This window comes from Rhinolophus ferrumequinum, chromosome 21, assembly GCF_004115265.2.
Source record: "Rhinolophus ferrumequinum isolate MPI-CBG mRhiFer1 chromosome 21, mRhiFer1_v1.p, whole genome shotgun sequence".
In the NCBI taxonomy this organism is placed as follows: Eukaryota; Metazoa; Chordata; class Mammalia; order Chiroptera; family Rhinolophidae; genus Rhinolophus; species Rhinolophus ferrumequinum.
This window is the reverse complement of record NC_046304.1, coordinates 34,646,606-34,672,886: the sequence shown is the minus strand read 5'-3', so window position 1 is coordinate 34,672,886 and position 26,281 is coordinate 34,646,606. Positions and strand designations below refer to the sequence as shown.

Genomic DNA, 26,281 nt, shown 5'->3' with positions numbered 1-26,281 from the left:
ATTGATAGTTTCCTTTGCTGTGAAAAAACTTTTTAGTTTGATATAATCCCACATGTTTATTTTTTCTCTTAGTTCCCTCGAGCGAGCGTATATATCAGTAAAAATCTTACTCCGGGTAATGTCTGAGAAGTTTCTTCCTATATTTTCTTCTAGGTATTTTATGGTTTCAGATCTTACATTTAAGTCTTTAAGCCATTTTGAATTTATTTTTGTATATGGTGTAAGGAGGTGGAAGAATAATGCCAAAATATTTTGAACATAGTGTTCTAAGCACTGTTCTAATATTAACTCACTTCCTCCACACTCTAACCTTATTATTACACCCATTTTATAAAGGAGGAAACTGAGGCATCAAGAGGTGAGGTAACTTGCCCATGATTACATAGGTAGTAAATGAGGCCGACAAATTTCTAATTCTAGCAACTAGTTCCACAACAGGAACTCTAATAATAAATTAAGGAAATAAGACAAATGACTGTAACTATCATCATATTATTGGAGATAATCTAGGAAGGAAAAAATAATTCCATATCCTAATTATAAAAAAACAGCATATTCAGCACTCAGCAGATGGTGGGCATTGTTCTATGTATACGTTTTTACATGTATTATTTTATTTAATCTTCATCACAACCCTATGATGTCAGTACTATTATTATCCCCATTTTACAGATAAGGAAACCGAGACTCAGGAAGGTCAAACAACTTAACCAAGATCATGTAGCTATTAAGTGGCAGAACTAAAATTTGCATCCAGGTCTGCTTGGTTCCAGAGCCCAAGCTCTTAAATTCCATATTAACTGCTTTCCAATTGGCTATAATATAGAAAACCTAGTATTAAGAGAAAGCATAAATTTTGTCAGCCTACTATCAGAGAATAGACAGATCAGAGGTCTTTAAATTGGGGTACATAATTGAGCTTTCGGAGATTAACGTACTCCCTAAAATTGTAAGTAGTACATGTTTTCTTTTTTCTTGAAGAACAGTCCATAAACGTCACTAAATTTCCAAAAATGTCAGTAACTCTCTCCCTCCAAAATGAGAAGACCCTCTGTGTTAAATGAATAAGGTTGTAATGGCATAAAACTAGCTATCCAGAAAGGCCAATATCTGTAATGTTATAAATCTAGACCATCTAAATGAAATTTTTTTGCAACTGAAGTATTAAAAGTGTTATTTTAGGGGTGGCCGGATGGCTCAGTTGGTTAGAGCATGAGCTCTGAGCAACAGGGTTGCCAGTTCGATTCCCACATGGGCCAGTGAGCTGCACCCTCCACAACTAGATTGAAGGACAACTACTTGGAGCTGATGGGCCCTGGAGAAACACACTGTTCCCCAGTATTCCCCAATAAAATTCATAAAACAAAACAAACAAAAAAAAGTGTTATTTTACTTGTGACTTAAGGAAATTTAAAACTCATCATACATTCCCTAGCTTCGTAAAACACCTCGTAAACAAAATCAAATCGCTTCTTGCTGACTTAAGGATGTCCAAATTTGAACTTCAGTTTTTGTACCAAAACAGTGGTGCCTTCTAAATGGATAGGATGTCTGCAGTACTCAATGTCCAGAGATGTCTTCTATTTCCCTCTTGACCATCTCTGTTTCCTGGTAATGGCTGTCTCCAAACAGATTGCAAAGACTAACACTGAAGTGTTATTCTTGCATTAGAAATGGAATCTTAGAACTCAAATGGATACCTGATTGAGTAGGGCTTCAATGGCAAATTGATAAGACTAGGAAAACTCTTGCAACGAACCTTGAGCAGTGAGCCACATGGTAGAGACTGGTTTATACCCAAGCAAATGGCCTTTCTGAACAATGCTAATAGTCTGTCTGTGCACTGTAGATATTTCCTATAACCTCTTTTCTCACTTGAGAAGATTCACCTGATTTTGACTTCTCTTTCTACTACCAGTGTTCCATCTACTACCTTGAAGAAGGAATGGGCAAATGGCAAAGGGGAACATGGCCAGCTATACTCAAGAACAGAAATGGGAGAAGAGCACCATCTGATGGAGGCATCAGAGGCCTGGGACCCAGGGATCCGGTTACCAGCCTTAGAAACAGTTGGGTAGGAATGGGAAGGTCCCTGAAGGGGAGCTGGTATCCCCTTTAGCCCCAGTTCCTTCAATTCATCAAAAGTATAAGACCTAGTGCCTGCCCACAGGAAGCTTACAATCTGGTCTAAAATATGAGATATTTACACATGAAGAAATACCAAACTAAGATAGTACATAACAAATACCATGGTAATAACAGACAATAAACATATAACTCAAGTAATAGAAGAGGCTGTCATAAGAAGACTCTGTGTTCTTTTGGGGGATGTAATATTTCTGTGGTCTTGTGTCTATAACCACACATTTTAGAAACCCACTCCAGAAGACAACACAATGTTCTCCTACTTACAAAATACAATGGTCACAATTCAACTTTTATTAAATAATAAATAAGCAACTTTATCTCATGTTGACAGTACTACCCACAACTAAAAAAAAAATATTAGAAGTCTATTCCCAGAAAATTAAAAAAATAATAAAATTTTAAAATAAGTAAAACCTTATTCACCACTAGAGTCTCCATAACACTTTCATTACTATGAAATCCTTGCTATGGTCAAGCCAACATTCACTTTGGATATTACTGGTAAGAAATCGGAGCTTTTCATGATTAGTTAGTGATTACGCTCTTTCACTGAACACTGGAAACCTACACACTAATATTCCTTCCTGTACGTTCTAGCATTCGGATTGCAAATTGTGGTTGTATGTCTATGCAATTCCCATACTCCCTGCATGTATTAGGCAACCAAATGTAACTCAATGAACTATTAAAGAACAATGCTAGCCAGGTGCGGTGGGGCAAAATAAAAGACCCAAAATACCAGGTCTTTCTTTCTGAAGATAAAAAATGAGCAACTGAAGGGTTGGTTGGTTGGTTTGCTTGTCTTTAAGGATATGGAATGATGTCTACTGTGATGAAATCCTGCAGAAATGTGCAGCCTGGCTGGGAGAGAGAGAAACTGGGAGGCAGCTGAGGAAGCTACTGGAAAGCGAGAGAAGGGACAAGAGATTTGATAACAGACTTGGAGGCACACTGGGAATAGAGGGCCAAGAGGAAAGGCAGAGATGTCTTTTGGTTCCAAACTTGTGTATTGGAGAAAACAAGCCAGCACTCACATACAAAGAACTCCAGCTGATTACCATATTTTAAACTATAGTATCTTGGGCTCTTGCCCTGCCATTTTTGTCACTGTTGATGCTTGGAGCCTAATTTTGTTTTTTGCCTGCTTCAGGTTAATAGCTACTCTAGGACCACCAAAACTCCTAATTACCTGATTAGTGAATAACTGATAACTGTATGACTCTCTGACTGTGGACCATATACTCATTGAATTTTACAGCTAGAAGGACATTGAAAGTCATTTATTTCAGCCCATCGCTTTACAGATAAGAAAAATGAAGCATGGAGAGGTTATCTGATTGCACCATGGGAATTTAAAAGCCCACATTGTGGAGCTACCATAGTTTATCTCGTGAAGAATCGGGGACAGGTTCGAAAACGTGATATTCATTTGAAAATTCCTTTGATATTTTCCTCGTTATGAACATGGTCACATTACTCACCTGAGAGCAAATGTTACTCAAAAAAATTTTAATCTGGACTAGTTCTTAGAGCTCAGCTAAACAGGGTGGATTTCTCAACATGAACATGGCAACATACCCTCTATATCTCAAGTTATGACGACTGCATTCATTCTCTCAAACATTAATAAATCTCTACTGTTTGCTAGATCCTCCGTGAGGGACTGAGAGCACAGAAAGCCTGAACTGTGAGCCAGTTTTTCTGGGATGCTCAAATTGTGTGGAAGTGATTGGCCCAAAACACACACACAAGGTAAAAACTGGGACTAGAAGGACCCAGGTCTGGCTAATGCCAGAACCTGTCTTAACTGCCTGCAGATAAGGGTTGCTGAGGGAGGATCTGGGATCAGAAAGAAGAAGATGCCTGGCAGGGGAGGTGTGGGGAGGGTCACAGAGAGGCCAGGTCCAGGAGGCAGAGAGGCCAGGCCCATCAGACCAGGTGGCAGAGGCCCAAAGAAGACATGTTTGAGCAGCGCAGGATTCTGAGTGGGTTCCAAGCTGAGAGCCTCTGCTTTATCTTGTGAAGTAGGCTATGCTGTCATGCAAGAATGAGAGGTGATATGATAAAGACTGTTGAGGATTTGGGAGAAAAGAAACATTGAGGAAAATTGGAAAGGTTGCTGATATGGGGCACGTAACACAACCTCCAGGCATCATGAAGGGTTCAGCTGAGGTTGGAGACTAAGATTTACTGTAGTGGCAATCCAATTGTGTAATTTTTCTCCAGCACTGATTAACTAATCAGGTATAAGAGCAGAAAAGATGAATTGATCCAAGGTTAGGATTTTTCTAGGCTTGTGGGATGAAAGGACAAGAGAGTAAGAGAAGCCTGGGCTCAGGCCAAAGCCTGGGCTCAGACCAGTGGCCAAAGACAACTATCGTGTCTGCACATGTTAAATATGTTTAACAATCACTTAAAATACTCAAAAACAGGAGAAATCATTATTCTATCTTTTTCTCTCAAGACTGTCCTTTGTTCCATAAGTCCCAAACCATTCTTACCCTCATGTTCCTGTTTCAGTGGTTGACAACTCCACCACCCAACTGAAATTTAGGAATCACCCCTTTTCCTCTTTATTTCTATGTCTATCCCATCAATTACCACGATTCTAATCCCTTAATATCTTTTTAATCTATCTCCTCTTCATCTCTCCAGGGACTGAATTCACTCAAGCCCTCAAAATGCCTTACCCACATCAACACAACACACGCTACCTGGTCTGTCTGCCATCTTGCTCCTATCTGACCCATTTTCCTCGGTGTTGATAGAGACGGAAGTGCAATGACCATGGAGAGCAAAGGCTTTGCAAACAGGTCTGGGTTGGAGTCCCAGCTCCTCCATCTTCTAGCTGTGAGAATTTAGCTGCCGCCTAGTTTCCTCATCTTTAAAACAGAGGTTCTTGGGAAGACTAATGGAGATGATGCACACCAAGAGCTGAACACTAAGCCTGGCACCTGGCAGGCCTTCAGTAAATGTCAGTTGTTATATCATTAGCACCATCATTATTCTAATGACCTAAGATGCAAACCCATTCTCATCATCCCCCTGCTTGAACCCCAACCCTCAGGTCTTCCCTGCTCTGCTCACACTCCTGCTCTCACATGTCACTGATCTCTCCACCAGCACACATTTTCCTTTGTGCCCATCTTCTCCTAGCAAACCCTTGATGGTCCTTTGCAGCTCAGCTCAGTCTCCGGTGTCAGGTGCTCCTGCAGCACATCTGTGCACACTTCTCAGCAGCACCTATAATACTGTACTACAATCTTCTCATCTCTCTATGTCACTGAGCCCTCAAGGGGCAGTGGTACAAAGCTTGAGCTCGATAAATGCTTGCTAAGTAAGTGAATGAAGGTGAGAAACAGAAGGGCTATCTGAGTTGAGCATGAGTGGAGCGTAGGGTGCATTTCAGGGAGGGATATGACACAAGGCTGGAGAGGCAGGCAGAAGGCAAGTCTCTCCAAGCAGTCCTATGGGGGTTTGGATTTTATCCCAAATAAGATGGGGAAAGGCACCTTCATTTTCTTCTAATTAAGGTAAGGGGGGACAAAAAGAAGAAAATCAAAGGAAGGGAAGAAAAGGAAGAAGAGAAAGACAAAAATAAGAAATCTTTGTTAAATTAAAACCTTTACCCAAATGAAGAATTCTTCCCCCCAAAGTCTAGCTTCAAAGACTAGCCACAAGATGACTGGCAAAAATATACTTCAAAAGACACGACTGAATACACATCACAGTGGCAAGAATCCAATATATAAATACAATCAATTTGTTTCCTCATTAAAAGCTTTCATGAAGAAAATGATTTAATACAAATGCTAAAGCTACTGACATAGATTAATTGAAAAATAACAACAGAATCCTAATTAAAGACATAATATTATTTCACTCATTCATACTACATCAAAATCTGAATAAATATATAAAAACAGAATCCAGAAAACAGGCTTCTACTGGTAACCACTCTAAGAGCTACAATGAATTACTAAAATTTTCCAAAAAAATTCCTACCCTTATGTGTACACTTTCTTGCAGTTAAGAACTGAGACGTACACAGAAATTCAGAAACCATTTTTAAATTATTTCACAGTTCAGCCCTCAATTTGACTTTTTTCCTAGTTGTACGAGATTCTATACTAAAATTTCATTCTTTCTCATTTATTTCTTTGTGCAGGACCTATAGTCGTCATAGTTAAACCATTACAGAGAGGTACCCAATTATCCGAATTGTGAAAAATGGAACTGACTTTTACCTAAAGGTTAATGCCGATGTGACCAGTTTATGGCTGTATTGGGGTCACTAGCAGTTCATCTACAATCAACAGGTTAATCCTAGGAATTACCTGACCCATCGTGTGGCCAGGACTTCAGTTCTGTCCCACTTCAAGGGACTCTCCAGCATCAGAAAGGTCTACACATGTTGCCAGGCCACAGGGAAGCACACAAGACAGAAGGCAAACATCAGGCCAAGGGAAGGACCAAGACCATTTGTTATAGACCACGTCCCCATCCTTCAGTCTAGAAGCTAATTAGGTTGAAACGTTGTCAGCTACTTGCTGGTAAATGTTCCTGCCAATTATCACCAATCATATTGGGAGACCCTCTTCACCACCCAAACCAAAAGCCTCAAGTCATACCTCCCAGTCAAATCCTTCTTCTTTCCTTCCCCTTTGCTGTTACAGATTCAACTGGAAATCAAAGTAGCGTCTTACCTAAACGAAGCTGGGGAGGTCTTCTAATAAAGATTTTGCCATATACTTGCCCGATTTTAAGAATCTCCTGGAGCCTTTATTGAAACATGAATTCCCAGTGTCCACCCCAGACCTAGTAAATTAGCATCTCCAGGGTAGAAACCTAGAAATCTGTATTTTTAACAAGATCCCTAGGTAATTCACATGATGGGGCAAGTTTGGGAAACAACTATAAAGGAAATGGGTATTAAGAGGTATTAAATGGGCCTATTAAGAGAATTCTAGACTGGCAGCCCCCAGGTCAAGTATAGATTGTGTTCCATTTCCAGTTGTTTGGACCTTGGAATGCATTTTTCTAATAAAGTAATGGAAGTTTTCTCAGCCAGCTTTCAAAAATCTATTAAATCTTATTAACAAATCTGAAGTATAGTAAATACAATCTTTAAGTTACAAACCAATCACATTTCAAAAGTTGAAGCATAGAGTCAGTTGTTTAGAATATATTTTCCCATAGACATGAAATTTTGAGAAGGAGTTAGGTTACCTGGCTATCCATAAAAGCTCATTAAGCCCATAGCAAGCCAAAGCCAGCTATAGAACCAAGGATAAAAACATGAGGTAGGCATCTTCAAAGCAAAAGATAATGGGAAGGAGAAATGATTTGTCTTCCTTCTGTGGGCGTAGGGAAGATAGACAACCTTTGACATTCTTATCCTCTCTCCCTTTGCAACCATCTCCTGCCTCCCAGGGGCCTCAGCCCAAGAGCCAAGAACTCGCATGTTATCCATAGCTCCCTAATAAAGCATTAGCTTACCCACCGCTGCCCTGTGCTTTACTCTCCCAAATTACCTACCTCTCCTCCACAAATTCAGTCAAAACTCATTGCCATGATTTAGTTCCATCCTATCTTTTCAGCTAAATCTTCTATTACTCTCCTATACCTAACAAACAGAATCACCCTTTGTTTCCCAAACATGATTGAACTTTATCTCAGCATCTTTGCACCTGCTATTTTTGTATGCAATGTATCTCACCAAAAACCCATCCCTTTCAACCCATGGCCAAGCCATGATGTCATCTCATCCGTTAAAGCCTCTTGGAGCCTACCAACCAGAAATGATTTCTTTGTCTGGGATTTTACAGTAAAAACTATGTGTACCTCTCCTAAGACTTTAGCGACAATATACCTTGAATTATAGATGCTTTTATATCCTTTCCATCAGGTTACACATTTCTTGGGACTATTTATTGGGTATCTAGTATGTAACATGCATTGTATTAGGCACTTTTATACGCACAGCAATAATCCTACAAGGTGAGTGTATTGTATAATTTACTCAGTTTACACTGCTCAAAAATAAGTTACAAGAGGACTGGAATCTGTGTCATGTTCACCATAAAAATGCTTTGCATATAGTATATGCTCAATAAACATTTGTTGAATGAATGAATGAAGTGGCATTATTCACTTTTTATGAAGAAACTGAACCTCAGTAAGTATGCTGGCCCAACAGTCACACTGCCTGGGTTCAAATCCAGTTCCAGAACCTAATAGCTGGGTAATCTTGAGCAAGCTGATCAACTATGTGAACCTCAGTTTTTCTCATCTGTTAAATGCAGCTTATAACACTACCTTCCTCACACACCTGTTGTAAGGATTAAATGAGCTCATGCACGTAAAGCCCTTGACAACGGGCCTGGCACATGGTACATGTCTGATGAATGCTAGCTGTGACTGTTATTCTTAAGTTGCAGAGATAAATCCCTCCTTCTTCCTTAGGAAAAGTCTCCTCTATTAGTTTGATAACCCTCAGTGTACCTAGCACCATGCATTACCTATACCTGAGGTTTGAGGTTCAACAAACTTACTGGGCATTGAATTTCCTCAGCATATGTCATGTGAACCAAAAATTAGAAGGAAACCATTGAATAGGGCTAGGGCTAATGCACGTGACTGTACAATCAAATCTCTTAACCATCCAGGTAAATTTGTATTTTAAAAGAAGATGATGAGCCCAAATGAATCTCTAAAGACCCCCAAGTACATAACAAATTGAAACCAAACATTTCAGACCTTCTAGAAAAGAAATCTGTGGGCAGTAGGCTCCATGCTGGCTCTATGAGTCTGGCTGCTCACTTGAAAAACAAGGATATGTCTCACGTGATGTGTCTCATGTCTTGGTCACCTGGCATCATGCCCAACATACAGTAAACAAACAGCCAATACGTATTTGTTAAGTCAATTAACTGCTTCCGGTGTGTAATCCTCCCCTGCTTCTAGCTCATTCCATTTGTCTTTATGACCAACATAAAAATCAATCACGGTGACTGATGTTTTGAGGAGGAAGTAATTGGTTTACTCAAGCACCATCACTTTGGAAAACCAGTCTCACAAATACAAATGTTTTACTAAATAGTCACACAAAGTGTAGATAATGCTTTTCTAGTGAAGGATTCATCCTGTGTCAGTTCAGTGCAGCTCAAAGGGATAATAGCTAAGAAATGGAAGTTTATCCCAGTCAGTGATACCTCATCTAATGAAGACCTTGAGAACGAACTTCCTTTATTTAAAAAAAACAACACAACATATATATATATATATATATATATATATATATATATATATATATATATATATATATACACACACACACACACACACAGAGAGGCTGCCAAAAAAAAGTATACACATTTTAAGAAAGAAAAACTATTAAAATTGTAATACTCAATGTATACCGATAACAAAAGATGAATACAAGTCACGTTTGACTTCTGCAATTAATTATAAGAGGTGCTCAACGTGGTTCCCATCAGCGTCCAGACACTTCTGATTACGGCGAACCACTGCTTGAGCAACGTTGACCAAAGTGTCCATTTGTATACATTTTTTGGCACCCCCCGGGGTGAGTGTGTGTGAGTGTGTGTGTGTGTGTTAGAAAAATCATCATAATTTACTCAGACGACTGCTATATTTCATATGGCTCAAAAATAATTTTACTTTCGTGTGTGCGTGTGTGTGCTTGGTAAAACATCTCCAAATACAGCTGCTTAAATACACAGAAGTGATCCAAGGCTACACTACACAATTAAAACCTAAATTTTCTTTCTACATCTTTTTTCCTCTCAGTGCTAACTCCTTTCCCACTTGGAAACCAAATCCTCTTTGGCTCTTTTTAAAACAGGAAAGGCTCTGATATCAGTGACTTACAATTAAGTATATATTCACTATAGACAGTTGGAAAATACAAATAAGCAAAAAGGAAAAATTAAAAATCACTCAAACTCCACTTGCGAGAGATTACTATCATTAACATTTTGGTGTTTTTCAGCCATTTTTCTGTGAGGTTTTATATACATATTTAATGAAGTTGTTTTTACTTATAATACATCTTATTGTTCTACATCAATAAATCTTCTTCTGTAGCATGAATGATTAAATTATCTTTTTAAAATGTTTGCCCTTTCAACAGAACGGAGGAGCAGAATAAACTGGAACAGGGAGAAACTTAATTTTCCAATTCTCTGAGTAAGACTTTTTGAAGGCTACAGTTTAGCCAGTAACAAGGGGAATAGAAAGGAGATAGATTTAGGATGAAGAAACAATAGGCTTTTTGATGGTTTGGGGTTTGAACAGAGAGGAGTCAGGAATGACCCCCAGGATTCAGCCTTGGGAGACTGGGTCTAGGGAAAGTAGAATTAGTCTTTAGGGGTGAGCAGAATATAAAATAATGATTCAGTTATGGATACTCAGGATTCTTCTGGCTACAAGGAACAGAAAACCTGACTGACAGGCTTCAACAAGGAGAACTTTATTTGTTTCTGCAAAATGTGATTCCAGGGTTGGTGCAAGGGGCCAGCAATGGCATGAAGGCCCTGGTTCTCCCTAAGAACAGAGTACTATCTTAAGGGGCTTCTGCATTTCAACATACTGCTTTCTCCCACGCATAAGACTGTGAGAGCCTATCAGACGTCTTCTCCTTACATTTCATTGGCCAAAACTACATCGTATGTGAACCCTAGACCAACCACTGGCAAAGCCAGAATGGCATTCAGATCACGATTCATCCCTAGGCTCTGTTGTTAAGGAAGAATGGAGGATGGCTGCTTGGTAGGCATCCATCAGGGTCTACTCCAGCTTTGTGAAGTCTCAGGTATCTATAAGACACCCAAAAGGAGCTATCCATGTGCTGTCTAGTGCCTTGGAAAGAGAACTGCAGTTGAGCTGTAGGACTGGCAGTCATCCATGTACAGAGGAAGTTGTGGAGTTAACGGACATGCATGCAATTGCCTAAGAACGTGGTAAGGAAAGAGGCAAACCTGAGGGACAACAGTGAAAAGGACATGGTAGAGAAATGAGCTCAAGCAAGAGTCTAAACAAAGAGTATAATGCAAAGAAGAAGGAAACTGAGGAGAGACTATTAGCATGGGAATTACCAGAGAAAGAGCTTTTTAACTTTTTGAGGAAAAAGGTACTATCAACAGTGTCACATGCTGCAGAGAGACCAAATAAGACACAGACTGAACAGTGTCACCTGGATGTGGCAATGAGAGAGTGACTGGTACTTTGGCAAGAGTAACTTGATAGGAGCCAAGCCTAGATTACAGGGGACTGAAGAGTGACCAGAGAAGAGGAAACCAGAAATGGCTAGTCTAGGCTTTTATTTCAAGAAGTTTGTCTGTGAGAAAAGAGATAGAGGACAGTAGCTAGAGAGGAAACCACTGTGTAGGATGTCATGTTTTTCTTAATATTAGGAGAGCTCTGAGCATATTTACACGATGAATGGAGTAATGTAACAGAAGGAAAAGCTAAATTTAAGAAAGAGAGGGTCTCTAGGGGAAGTGGTATTGGCAGAGTGAAGATGACAACTGTGGATGAATGCTTCAGTTCTCAAATAGTATGAGGAGGAACTCTGAACTCAAAAGATGACAGAGAGACAGAGAACTGTAAAGCCACATAAACAAATCTCAAAAGGAGCGAGGCTTGGGATAAGATTGAGTAGTAAAAGTCTAGAAGCAACAGCAAGGAGCTTGAAGAATGCCAGCAGCACTTCTGGAAAATGAGCAGGTTGTATTTAAGACGACTGTGAGCAAAACAATGTTCTGCCATGTTTTTTACTTAGGCAGAGACGGGGAAAAGAGGTTGAGGATATAGTGAAGTCTGATTATAACAGGACATGGATTCTAGGAAACAAAAGGGGAGAGATCAGAAGAGAGGTCATCAGGAAGATGAGAGATGGTGGGGACGAAGAAGTGTAAAGCTGAATAGGAAGGACGATGACCAAAGGCAGAGGGGCGGGTGACGGGTCACAAAGATGGCTGGAGTGACTGGCATCCATGCTCCAACAAAACTCCAATATGTGGTGTGCAGTCTTGTAACCTTTTATCACAGAATGTTAGAGAAATGCTGTCATAGAGACATGTGAAGAGATGGACACTATCTCTACAAATGGCTCTGTATCCTCTAATACTCAGTATAAAGAAAGCATCCTATCTCTGGAAAGAATATGTGGGGCTGGCTATTGAATAGTAAATTTTCTAATAAAGAGGGTCTCTTGTTCTAAGGTTTAGCCTAGGACCTAAAAACACATTTGTAACTGTTTGGCCCCATTCACCCAACTCACATGCCAGCACCATGCTAGACTTTTATTTTTTTAAATTTTTTAAATACACATAAGACCATCCCTGCCTCTAAGGAGTTTATAATCTCCAAAAATACAGTATGTTTTCTGAGTTCCGAGAAACTAAATTTAAAATGAACTTAAAAGCATGTTTTAGAACAGTGCTTCTCAAATGTTAATGTGCATACAAATAACCTTGGGATCTTATTAAAATGCAGATTCTGATTCAGTAGGTCTGATTCAATGGAGCCTGAGAGTCTGCATTTCTAACAAGTTTCCAGGTGATGTTGGTGAGCTAGTACATGGGTCACACCTGGGGAGTATCAAAGAGCTAAAGACTCTAGCAAAGGGGCTGGCCCGGTGGCTCAGGCGGTTGGAACTCCATGCTCCTAACTCCGAAGGCTGCCGGTTCGATTCCCACATGGGCCAGTGGGCTCTCAACCACAAGGTTGCTGGTTCTATTCCCGCAAGGAATGGTGGGCTGCGCCCCCTGCAACTAACAACGGCAACTGGACTTGGAGCTGAGCTATTCCCGCAAGGAATGGTGGGCTGCGCCCCCTGCAACTAACAACGGCAACTGGACTTGGAGCTGAGCTGCGCCCTCCACAACTAAGATTGAAAGGACAACAACTTGACTTGGAAAAAATCCTGGAAGTACACACTGTTCCCCAATAAAGTCCTGTTCCCCTTCCCCAATAAAATCTTTAAAAAAAAAAAAAAAAAAAAAGACTAGCAAAAAAGGTTCCTTGCTTTGCCTTTTCTATTATACTGACCTGTAAGATCCTGAGGCTCTTCCCTCTTTTCCTTGCTAACTCTCCTATCCATCCATTTTTCTAATAAAAAAGGGTGGAGGGGGTAGAAAAACTCAAAGAAGGGTTTTTTCTTCTAAGCAACTATTAGCTACACACCCTGCTTTCATGAACATGTCAAACATCTATCTCATGTGATTAAATACTTCTGTGGAACCTCTAATATTTCAAACAGAGCACCTAGCTATTCAGTGAAAGAATAAAAGACTGGGAACAGCAATTAATTCTAGTTATGCCATATGGCAGTATAGAACACTGGCTGGAACCTGAAAACTCAATTTCACAGGAGTCTTACTTATTCTGAATTTTAATCATTATAGGATCAGCAAACATATGCCTACCAACCTGCTCCATTTACACAAAATTCTAAAGAATAATCACACTGCACACTCAAAAATGATTGGTATTTCCCAAATGGATTTGAAATTTCTCTCCTACCAGATTCTCAAAATAAAGTAGCTGCTGACAGCTCGGTTTAATTTCCCTGTGAAATAACGTCTTCAAACAGTTCTTCTTTTAATGAATAGTGTTGCTTGCTTTCTTACCATTTTCATCATCAGCATACAGTTTTGCACGAGTCTAATTTTCTCCAGTTCCGGATTCCTCAGCCCTGGGGCTGGTTCAGGTGCTGGCCTCCCTGTGCCTGTGAAGGCCTTCATTCCACCATATTCTCTCCATTTCACTTCTCTCCAGAATGGAGACATTATCATTTTCAACACATACTCCATCCTCCATCCTCTTAGAGCTAAGATACTTTCATCTCCTGGACATATAATAACTTCAAGATAATGACAGAAAAATCAGTTCTTGTTCTGTGAACTTTTGTCTCCAGTGCTTGAGAGACTATCCTAATATCCCCTGAACATGTTTTAGTGATAACATTTACTGCACTAGGGCCAAAATGATTTTCTGCCACTTTCAATTCTAGTTCAATAAAAGAATAAGAGCTTTGTTTCTAACCTCTGTCATTTTTAATACCATAAAATGATTTAAAAAATGTAAAATTGAGTTCCATTTCCTACTGGACTACCAATCTCATATTAGCTTTCCTTTTATCAAATTTATGAGAAAAGTCAGAAATTGCCTTTCCTTAAAAAAAAAAAAATCAAAATTTCAGGATCTCCTGGGCAGAATGTTTGAATTGAATTTCAGCTCTCAATAATTGGCTGGCCTGGAAGTTTTAAAGAAGTATAAAAGTTAGCTACTTAAAGTTATTTATATCAGAAATAACAAACTGGAGGATTATCCCTCAGTCTACACTCATCCAGAAATAATGCTATTCCTAGAAAATTATCACCCTAAAAAAAAAAATCACAAATATGTTTATTACATTTCCAAACTGAGGAAGTCTATGGTTTTCTGAAACCACAGTGAGTGAAGTCTATGGTTTCTGAACTGCAAAGCAAAACAAATAATGTTTTTTGCAACCTTACAGTATAAAATTTTTCAAATATGCAAAAAAGTGGAAGAAAACCCATATATGCCCACAACCCAACTCTATGATTCATATTTTGTTATATTTGTTTTGTTACACATCTATCCATTCATCTTACTTTTCAATGCATTCCAAAATAAATTGCAGAATTAGTACACTCCATCCCTGAACACTTCATGCCTATATAATTAACTAAACTTCAATATTTATTTACAGTTCTTTTAAACCATTAATTTTTTGAAAGATAATTCTTTTTTTTTTTTTGGTAATCATTTGGCTAAGTAAACTAAGCAACCAATTGGAAGTTCTACATTCTAAATCACAATCTTTTGTTAATTCTGTTACTTTGAGCAATTTCTTATATCACAGTTCTCTCATCAACAAAGGAATAAAGGCACTTGGTAGACATGGTAGAAGTTTCTATCATCAAATTGTAGAATGGACTTTGTGGTTATGGCAGAATTCACAAATGAGAGACACTCAGTAATATAACTTAGGGAAATAGCTAATTGGAGATTATGTGGGCAGAAAAAATTTTCTGTAAATTATAATGAGAAGCTCAACAAGACTCACAAACTCAAGGGAGCTTGCGTCTGAACATTTAATGATAATGCATCTTCTGTAAGCCACAACATGTCCATGATAAAACAATCCGAAGCTGGACTATTGAAGACTTAGTCACTCCAAGTGAGAATTTCATAAGAAAGCACTAGCATCAAATGAGAATTTCTTGGCTTTGCAAAGCCATGATATTCCTGGTTTGTAAACTCCTTATTCACTGACTACACTAAGAACTGGTACAGGAATAGCTGCCCCTTCCTTTATGCACTGTTTGTTCCCCTACACTGATTTTTTTTTTTCTCTCAGAAGATTGGCTCTGGAAGGGGCATCCTTTGAAGCTTGAAGAATCAAAACTATTGCAAAGCACTGCTGAGAGTTTCGAAAGAAATATGAAGAAACTACACTGAACCTGGGGCGACAGGCTGAGATCTTTCCCAAACAGGTCAGCAGTTGGTCTGTAAAATATTCCCATTGCCAAGGAGGCAGTGACATCTTGTGTAAATCAAAAACTAAAACTCTAAGATATCTAATTTCCATTTTAAATGCATGGGGGTTAAATATGGATATCTAGCACTGGAGAAGTTCCTGTGGGATTGATTTTTCTCCCATCTTCTCTGAGCCCTTTGCTGAGTGTGATAAGTAGGACCGCATTTCATTATCAACCCTGCTAGCACTGCACTTCAGGGAGACTAGACGAGGCTACACAGTGGGAGAGAAGACTCAGCTTCCAAAACAGAAATGATTTACATGGTGTGATTATAAAAACCCACGTTAAGCCCAACTCATTTCCAACAGAATCATGAAATAGAGTAAAATCCCAAGGAAATGAATTTCCTGCATCATAGTGATGCCATTAAAGAAATCAAATAGAGGTTTCGAGGTATGGTTGGTCATGTTTGCATTCTTGTAACATTTGGGGGGGAAATAATTCGAAACAACATTTTGGGGAGACAACTTAAAAAGGAAACGTAAGATTCTCATTTGGGGAATCTTCAATTGAATCAGTGTTATAGAAATAACCTCAAAACAAAGAGTTGGGCTCCTGACAGATGACCCAGTGCTTTTGCATTTGTCTACCCTTTGCTCCAATTTCACTGTAACACAGGAAGTTGATACAGGATAGGTCTATATCAGAAATAAGAGAAAACAAGCAAATTAGAGAAAAACCGCACTCAGGAAGGCCCCGCACCAACAAGGCTCCTGGAGATCCACAAATAGATGAATACAGAGAGGAATTTTTGCATTGGCTTTTTACAAGCAGAGAAAATAGTACAACACAGGGACAAAAGACTAGCTCGAGCTCAAATGAGACTGAAAATCAAGGCCAAAGCAAACAGTGGTAAAATGAAGACAGTAATTTCATACAAATGATATTTTCACCCGATGTATGAATTAAGAGCCTCCACTTATAGACAAATATAATAGAAAAGCTTCATGTATTAAAAAATTGACACTGAGGACTTTCTGAGATCTTCCAAGACAAATCCACATTGAATAGATAATAGGAATGTGCCCAAGTGATGATGGCTATAATTCTATCAGTAGTAAAGCAAATTTCGGTGACCTAACTATATGACCAAAAAGTAGTGCCCAGCTTATTATTCTAACAGGTTGGTTCAACCAGAAGGGTGTAAGCTCAGTTACCTGCCTGCCTCCTAGGTCACATTTCAAAACTCCTTTCGCTCTTGATAGTCCATATTATTCTGTTTAAAGAACTCAGTACCGGGAATTTTTAACAAAAAGTTTTGAAAGGAACAAATTTATTCGTCCAAACTTTTTAAAAAACCTACCTATTACTTAGCATGAAAAATATTATTATGTACCTATTTTATGGGATGCCTAAAGGGAGAAGCTTCGGACCACTAATACCACCAAAAATGTGCAGTATAAAAGAAAAAAAAATGGATCAATTCAATTTTGGAGATGGTACCCAGTCCAAGATACCACACAAGTGAAAGAATATAAAATAATCATCATCATAAAATAAAAAGAAAAGTTGTACATTTCAAGACTGCTTTGAAAGGACAGGAGACTTGCTATGAAAAGATACATAATAAGATGATTTTCCTTTCCAGATTAAGCCAAGAGACTAACAGCAGGTAATATCATATTAGTCTCACCTGTAGAGCATTTCAGACTAAAAAATAAATAAATATAAACCCCATTCCCAGATAAATATATTTCCAAAAATCTTAACATAGTTGTGAACCTCAACAAACACTCACTGAAGAACAGAAAATTAGTACAGGAATTCAGCATATAATTGATTACTTGAAAGCCCTGAAGTTGTTGCGGCTTTTTGTTTTCTTTCTTGGTTTAAGGATGGGAGGAAGGGATAGGACTGAAACAAGAAGAAATGAATTTTTATCCTTCAAGATGTGGTCAAATTATTGCTATGGTTTTTGAGCCTTTTCAGAGTTCTTTAAACTTAGATGGATTGTACAGGTACCTCCTACTCTTTTTTTCCCCCCTACATTGGCACTGCAACTCCACTATAAGTAGCAAAAAGAACAGAAAGAGATGTTCTGAGCAAATATCTAAACTTGGAGTAACACAATGTATGACCAGCACTTTACACATTAGTGCTCTTGATAAGCACACTTCATTTGGATGTGTTTTCTTTTGGGGTTTTTAAGCTCAATAACCAGCACTTAGGAAAAGAAAAACTCTCTATGTAATTAATGGTAATGATATTTACAGTACGTATACTACTTTGAAACTCTTATTCCCAAGAGTTATATCAGACTAACTCCTTGTCTTTCTTCCTATAATATAAAGACATATGAATGATATATTCTTAAACTAAATCTTATTTTAAAGCTAAATCCATGTTAAGCTGAAAAGAAAAACTTGGAGTTCCCAAAGAAAACTGGAATTACTTTTATAATATTTGTACTAGTGGATCATGTTTCATGCAGAGCTATATACTAACCACCCACAATGAGACATGTTCAAGATACTCTTTCAGCCTGTATTTTAAATGTCCTGGGTTTTGTGGGTTTTCTACTATAACCCTGTTACATAACGTTATTTCTTTATTTCTTTCCATTCCAATGTGCTATCAATCTACCTGTCTCTTTTTGGAACTCCTTTAAGTTTCACAAAAGGAAACCATACTCCAACTCTGTTTCCATTGGCTCTGGCCTTCACTTCCAACAGTGAGCATAAAGGGCTAGTTGTTCCAAAATGGGCCATTGAGAGAGAATCTATCCCTACCTCAGTAATAAAAATATTCTGTTTTCTTCATCCCTTCCCCCACTCCCCATGTATCCTTGCTGTCAGATGGCCTCCCCCGAATCAAACTAAAGAAATGCTCGACTGTTTCTCCAAATGCATAAGAACGCCATCAAGCGTCTGAGTGTGGATCATGTCTGCTTCATTCCAGGTGTCTCACATCTGGTGCTGATCCTGCAGTGACCCCTGTAATAAAACAGGAGGAGCCACTGCCTGGCTTTCATCCTAATTGTTCTCTAAAGAGCTCGATGAAAACTTGGACGAGGAATGTGAAAGCCGTTAGTTTTTAGGGAGAAGGTTTAACTGAAGAGGCAGTTTGAAGAAGAGCAATAAACATCACAGCTCGGGACATCAAATACCACAACAGGGCTTCATTTCCTTGGAATCACAGACTGCCATCCGTTTTTTATTTTGTCTTACATGGAAAACATCATCCTTCATTGGTAACACCTTTAAACCAAAAAACTCATGTATAGGTAGAGATACATACAGATATGATTTTACTTGCTGTTTTTAAGTCTGGGAGGAGAGAGAATAGCTAAGCTACTTGTACTGAAAAACAGATGAGCATTTGGAGGACACCCATGACTCTTGACACAAGTAAAATTTCCTGATGTCAGTCACTCTAGACAATAGAAAGGTGGCAAATGGCACATTATAACAGTTGTGATGGAGTCAGACGCTTTATTTACAGCAAGTCTGTAGCCACGGCAAACACCACTGAATTCTGAGCTACAGTAAAAATTAGGGCCATGCCCCTAGAGTTTACCAAGAATCAGAGGCAGTGTTATTTTCACTTGGATCCACCCTTTTCATTCTCAAGCAGCACAGCCCTGAGCAAAGAAAGGAACTAAAGCAAGGACACAATAAAGATACAGTAGAAAGTTGTGGAGGGGGAATATATATATTTTATATTTATCTACAGTATATAGTATATTCAGATATATGTAGTATTTATCTAGTGGCTTTCCCAGATTATCCTGCTAGAGATTTCTCATCCAAAAAAGCCCTGATGTGCCAAATTATAGTTTTAAATAGGTTCCTACCCCCCAAAAATGTACCAAACCCTAACATACTATGCTTTAATATAACTAAAGATAAAATGTTTTAAATGACTTTCAACAATTCTTTTCATGTTACTTAGCATTTAACTCTCAAGTTTGATGACTTCCAAATTTCTATTCACACCCAGCTTTTGGAGGAGATACAATGGCACACAACACAAGTAAATGTGTCTGGCATTGTACAAGCTTTCAGTGCTTTCCAACCAACCGATATCAATCCATATAAGTACAGAACGTGGCCCAGCCATACAGAGGACTATAGGAGCAATACGGCTGACGGAGAGGATTCAGCAAAACAAGGGTGACATTAACGGGATAATGATTGAATGGGTGGATATAAGGCAACTTCAAACAGCTTGCCAAAGGAAAGCCTCATTTTTCCATTTTCTTGTACAGTATCTAATTTCTGGCTCCTCATTTCCTCTGTGATCTGATAATTATGAAATTCTAAATAAAGTGTCATCTTTCTTGCAACAAATCAATGAACAGAAAGCTCTCGTCAACAATGCAGATGTTTCCTAAAGCTCCTGCTGATTATTTCCTGAATGTCTATCCCGCAAACCACACAGCAAGTTCCTTGTGAACAAGGAAACCTCTCTACCCCATAGCAAATACAGCTTCTCTCTGTGTGTGTGTGTGTGTGTGTTGTGTGCATTTAAAAAGAGGACTAAAGTAATATGCAACTGATAACAATGAGTCGCCACAAAATCACCTCTTGTTACCATTTTTAGATTGAAATTTAGCCCTTTCCAAATGCTATGGTAAAAATATGGGAAGGAGAATTCCTTTACGTTGTACATCTGTCCCTACAGATGCAGTAAAATTGTTTTTGCATTCCTTAGCACAGATTTATACCAATAGCACCCCCACATACACAATTACATTTTGGGCATCCCTTTCCGCACAATACAATTTAAAATAATTCTACTGTTATTCCTCTCATACTAAAACAATCCTATAATACAAAGGTCAACTTTGTGTTATTAAAAAATAAAAAATTCTATGGGTTACTAACTAAGCCTTCAGGTTCACAGCTTACCCTGAGCTTATCTACTAATAAAGTAACATTACGAGGAAGTTTGTTTTCAACTCTTCCAGCCTACCAAATATTATAGATATTCTCACTTTTGCAAAAAACCTCCCATCTTCTGCATTCTGTTTGTTTCAATTATTCAGGGCAAGCCAGGCTGATAATTACACAGTCCCAGTTGCTGAGTAAAAGTGATGCTTAATTAGCCAGCAGGAAAGATCGATTAAGATGCAGCAGGGCATCTTGTGAGGTGCTCTCACATTCCTGGAGGGAACAGATTCTGGCTGTGCCCTTTGAAAGGATAAAATTCCCTGCTTCTAAGGAGTTTCAATGAGGTTTCTAAAGTTGATGCTAAGATCGGTCAGCCACACAAATTAACTCCCAGTTATAACCCTGCAGATGCCCTCCCTTTTCCAAGGTTACTCAGTTCAAACATCCTGAACCACATTGCCAACGGGATGGAAAAGGCTTAAAGTAACACCCCCAACTCTCATTCAGTTACCACATTTCAAGTAAGAGGTGGCCGAGAAATATATTGTAAAGGAAAATTTTTACTTCTTCCTCCCCCAAGCAGGTGTATGGATCTGTCAGACGGCCACATTCTAAAAGTTACTAATTAGGTCAGGGCCACTTATTAAAAAAAAAAAAAGAAAAGAAACTTAATGAGCACGATAATCCTACTCCATCTGAGACCAAAACATTCCAATATGGTCCAAGAATCAACTGGGTAAGTCTGGTTTAAGTTTTCTATTAGGGAAGGAGGTGTGGAAGTGAAAGGACCAAAAACCATAACAAAAATTAACTATCTCACACTGCCTATCTATCATATTCCCTGTAGTAACTTGGACGAGCATAAATGTTTAGCTCTTCACACAGTTTGCAAAAGAGTTTAATAAAGACCAACATAACAATCCAAAGCTAAAAGGAGAATAATTATCTTAAGCTACATAATTATCAAAATATTTCTATTTCGGTAAACTACACTAACTATGCCTGCTTACCTCCAATTCAATTCAGTAAATATTTATTAAGTATAGTATTTATTATTAATATTTATACCAAGTATAAAGAACTAGGATAGGTATGTCTTACCTTGGTAATTTATACACTACGAAAGTAGATTTCCCTGATTATAAATTGTTTTCAAGCTTATGAAGAGGAACAATGGAACCATTTGTACATACCTCGTTTTGATTTGCTGAAAGCCATGAAGAATGTGGTCTCTGTGGTCTCTCACTACAGCACTCAGGTTCTCATTCCTCAAACCTTCCGCCAGAAACTCCTCAGCATCTAAAAGAAAAAAGAAAAAAAAAAGTTAATCAACAGAAAAGAAGTACGAAAGCAGAAAGAGGGTTAAAAACTTTAAGGCTGCAGAGCAATGTAAATGTACTTAATGCCACAAGCCTGTACATTTAATAATGGTCAAAATGGTGAATTTTTATGTAATGTGTATTTTCCCAGAATAAAACATATATAAAACTTTCTATATTCCTATAAGTGACACCTTTTTGATAATCTAAGACCTCACTACGAATTTAGAAAGCAAATGTATATAATAACTATTTTCTAAACCATTTTAAATAAATATTTAAATAATAATTATCACTGATGGCAGAGGACAGACTGTCATTTTCATAAACATAAATATTACAAAAAATTCATAGATAGTCACAGGCCAATAGAAGCTAGAAAGAAATACCAATAAATAGAGCTGAAATAAAAAACAGAGCTGAATTGCAGAATCAAGAACAAAAGGGGCAGGTATTCAAAGAAGAAAAATTAATTAACAAATGCATCATCAATGAAAATGACAATGCAACCAAGTGAAGGAACCCACATGGAAAAGAAAAATGTGTCCAAGAGAAGGAAACTGCAATTAATGTGAGCATACATTATAAAATAGGGGCATGAAACAAATATATAATTGGAAACAAATCATGTTATATTGAAAGAAACTGGGAGGGGGACACCTACAAATTTTCAAAGACAAAATACATTCATTCATAATGATTACAATTGCCAGAAACACTGGCTGCATACTTTATTATGCATAAAATGGTTACCATCTCTAAAAAGCATATAAATAATATAGTTAAAAATTTCCACCTCCAAAAGTATTATACTGTAATATGATACTGTATCATATATACTATCAAAATAAGGTTATGGATTTATATGGTTGGGTTACACAAGCACACTTAAAAATTTGTTTAACATTCACACCATTCAACACCACCAAACAAAAAGTCCTAGATAGCCATCACCAAGACTTTTGATGACGTATAAAGTTCTGGAAATTAAAAACCTCAGAGAGGACCACCATCAGCTTCCAAAGCCTGCATCACATCTATTGAATATGTTATTTAGTAGGTTTCTCCAAGGTCCTCTGAAGGCTAAAGAACAAGGAAATTGAAAGTAGAATTAAAAGGTAAAAATAAATGATATCAAAAGTTCAATTAATACAATACACCATATTAATAGAACAAAGAACAAAGATCACATGATCATCTCAACAAATTCAGAAAAACATTTGACGAAATTCAACAATAAAAAAAATCACTCAACAAATTGGGAATAGAAGGAAACTTCCTCAGGCTGATAAAAAGCATCTACAAAAAACCCCACAGTTAACATCATACTTAACACAGAAAGACTGAATACTTTCTCCCTGTTCCTAAGATCAGGACCAAGACAAGGATGTCTGCTGTTACCATTTATACTCAAAATTATACCAGTGCCAGTCAGGGTAATTATGCAAGAAAATGAAATTAAAAGAGTCCAGATTAGAAAGAAATAAAACTATCTCTATTTGCAGATAGTGTGATCTTGTATATAGAAAACTCTAAGGAATCCACTAAAAAACTATTAGAACTAAAAAATGAGTTTAATAAGTTTGCAGGATATGAGATTTATATGTAAAAATCAATTGTATTTCTATATAGTAGCAATGAACAAACTAGAAATGAAATTAGGAAAATTCAATTTAAGAGCATAGAACAGAATTAAATATGTAGGAATATACAAAAGAAGCACAACACTTAGACTCTGAAAACTACAAAATGTTGTTGAAAGACATTAAAGACCTAAATGGAAACACAGCCCATGTTCATAGATGAGAAGACTTACTATTGTTAAAATGGCAGTATTCACCATATTGATCTAAAGATTCAACGCAATCCCTATCAAAATCTGAGCTGGCTTTTTTTCAGATATTGATGAGCTGGTCTAAAATTCATTTAGAAAGTCAAGGGACCTGGAATAGACAAAGCAATTTTGAAAAAGAAGAACAAATTTGGAGAACTCACATTTTTTTATTTCAAAAATTACTACAGAGCTACAGTAATCAAGATGATATGGTACTGGCATAAAGATAGACATATATATCAAAAGAACAGAATTGAGAATTCAGAAATAAATCCTCAAATTTAGAGTCTTTTATTAACTTTTGACAAGGATACCAAGACAATTCAATGGCAAAGAATAGTGTTTTAAAACAAATAGTGCTGAAACAACTGAATATCCACATGCAAGAGAATAAAGTTGGACCCCTACCTCACACAATATACAAAAACTAACTCAAAATGAATGAAAAACTTAAATGTAAAAGCTAAAATTGTAAAACTCTTAGAAGAAAACAGGCATAAATTCTCATGACTTTGGATTAAGCAATAGTTTCTTAGCTATGACACGCAAAGAACAAGCAACAAAAGAAAAAAAAAATTGCTCATCATCAAAATTAAAAACTATTGTGCTTCAAAGGATGCCATCAAGAAAGTGAAAAGATAACCCACAGAATGGGAGAAAAATTTTGCAAATCACATTCCTGATAAGAGACTTACATGTAGAATATATAAAGAAGTCTTACAACTCAATAATAAAAAGACAACCCAATTTAAAACTGAACAAGGGATCTGAATCGACATTTATCCAAAGTAGAGATACAAGTGGCTGATAAGCACACAAAAAGATGCACAACATCAATAACCAGCAGTGAAATGCAAATCAAAACCACCATGAGATACCACTTCATACCCATTAGGATGGTAATTGTCAAAAAAAGAACAATAATGAGTTCTTGTAAAGATGGAAGAGTAGGCGAACTCTGTGCTACCATCCTCCAACAACCACATCAAAATTACAATTAAATTATAGAACAACCATCATTTAGCTATCAGCTAGCCTGAAGTCTAGCTGATCAGAAGTCCTAGAACTAAGGATATACAGAAGAAGCCACGCCGAGACTGGTAGGAGGAGCAGAGGTATGTAATGGGTTGGTTTCACACCCATGTGTGGAGGTGAAAAATCAGGAGGGATATCTCAGCTGTGGAGGTCCCCCTGAGGAGCGAGGGGTTGCAGACCCACATCAGGCTCCCCAGCCCAGGGTTCCAGTGCTGGAAAGTGGCATACATCTGCAGATCACTTTGTATCTCATACCAAGTGGCCCTGGGCAGGGCACAGGCAGCAGCTGACCTTGGCCTGCACCTAAACACCTCCCAAGAGGCCCCAGAACCAACACACCCAGTGGCCAGCTTCAGACCACACCAGAGCACCACCCAACCATGTCCACAATGACACACCCAAAAGACAAACTCAGCAGGCACCAGAGCCCCATTAAAGTGAATCCTGCTTCATAGGATCAGCCCTTGCACCACAGCTCTTCCACTGCAGTCACAGCCAGTCCTCACAACCAATCAGTCTGAGGGTCAGTCCCTCCCATTGACATGGCAACAGCAATCAAGGCTCAACTACAACAGGAAGGCACATAAAACTCACACAAGGGATATACCTGGAGCTCAGGTGAACCAGCTCAGGTGACCAGGGAGAAGGTGCCACTGGACCCCACAGGACACCTACTACATAAGGCTATTCTACCAAGACCAGGAGACATAGTAGGTACCAAGTCCAGGAGGTACAAAGTATCCCAAACAAGATGAGCCCCAAAAGGCCCACACCAAGACATACCATAATTAAAATGCCAAATGTTAAAGATAAAGAGAGAATCTTGAAAACAGCAAGGGAAAAGCAGTCAGTTACTGACAACGGAGCTCCTGCAAGACTGTCAGCTGATTTCTCAACAGAAACTTTGTGGGACAGAAAAGAGTGGCATAAAATATTCAAAGTGATAAAAAGCAAGGACCTACAACCAAGATGACTCTATCCTGCAAAACTATCATTTAGAATCAAAGGACAGATAAAGATCTTCCCAGACAAGAAAAAGTTAAAGGAGTTCATCACCAGTGTTACAAGAAATGTTAAAGGAACTTCTTTAAGAAGGAGGGGAAAATCAAAAATTTCAATAATAAAATGGCAATAATTACATATCTAACAAATAATTGCTTTAAATGTGAATGGATTATATGCTCCAAACAAAAGACATAGGGTAGCTGAATGGATAAGACAACAAGACCTTTACATATGCTGCCTATAAGAAACTCATTTCAGATCAAAAGACACACACAGACTAAAGGGGTGGAAACAGATATTTCATGAAAATGGAAACAGTCAAAAAAAGCTGGGATAGCAATACATATACCAGACAAAATAGACTTTAAAACAAAGCCAATAGCAAGAGCCAAAGAAGGACCCAGTTATTCTAGTTCAGGGTATTTATCTGAAGAAACCCGAAACACTAATTTGAAAAGACATATGCATCCATATGTTCATTGCAGCATTCATTACAATAGCCAAGGTTTAGAA

General features: G+C 38.0%; 1 protein-coding gene across 1 annotated transcript in view; it reads right to left on the bottom strand.

Moving 5' to 3' along the window:
- The window catches only part of SKAP1 (src kinase associated phosphoprotein 1), a 277,253-nt gene that overhangs the window by 218,260 nt on the left and 32,712 nt on the right, over positions 1–26,281 (bottom strand). The window contains exon 2 of the mRNA XM_033090442.1: positions 21,769–21,874. Within this exon, the coding sequence (XP_032946333.1) occupies positions 21,769–21,874 (106 nt within the window). The remainder of the gene's footprint in view (positions 1–21,768; positions 21,875–26,281) is intronic.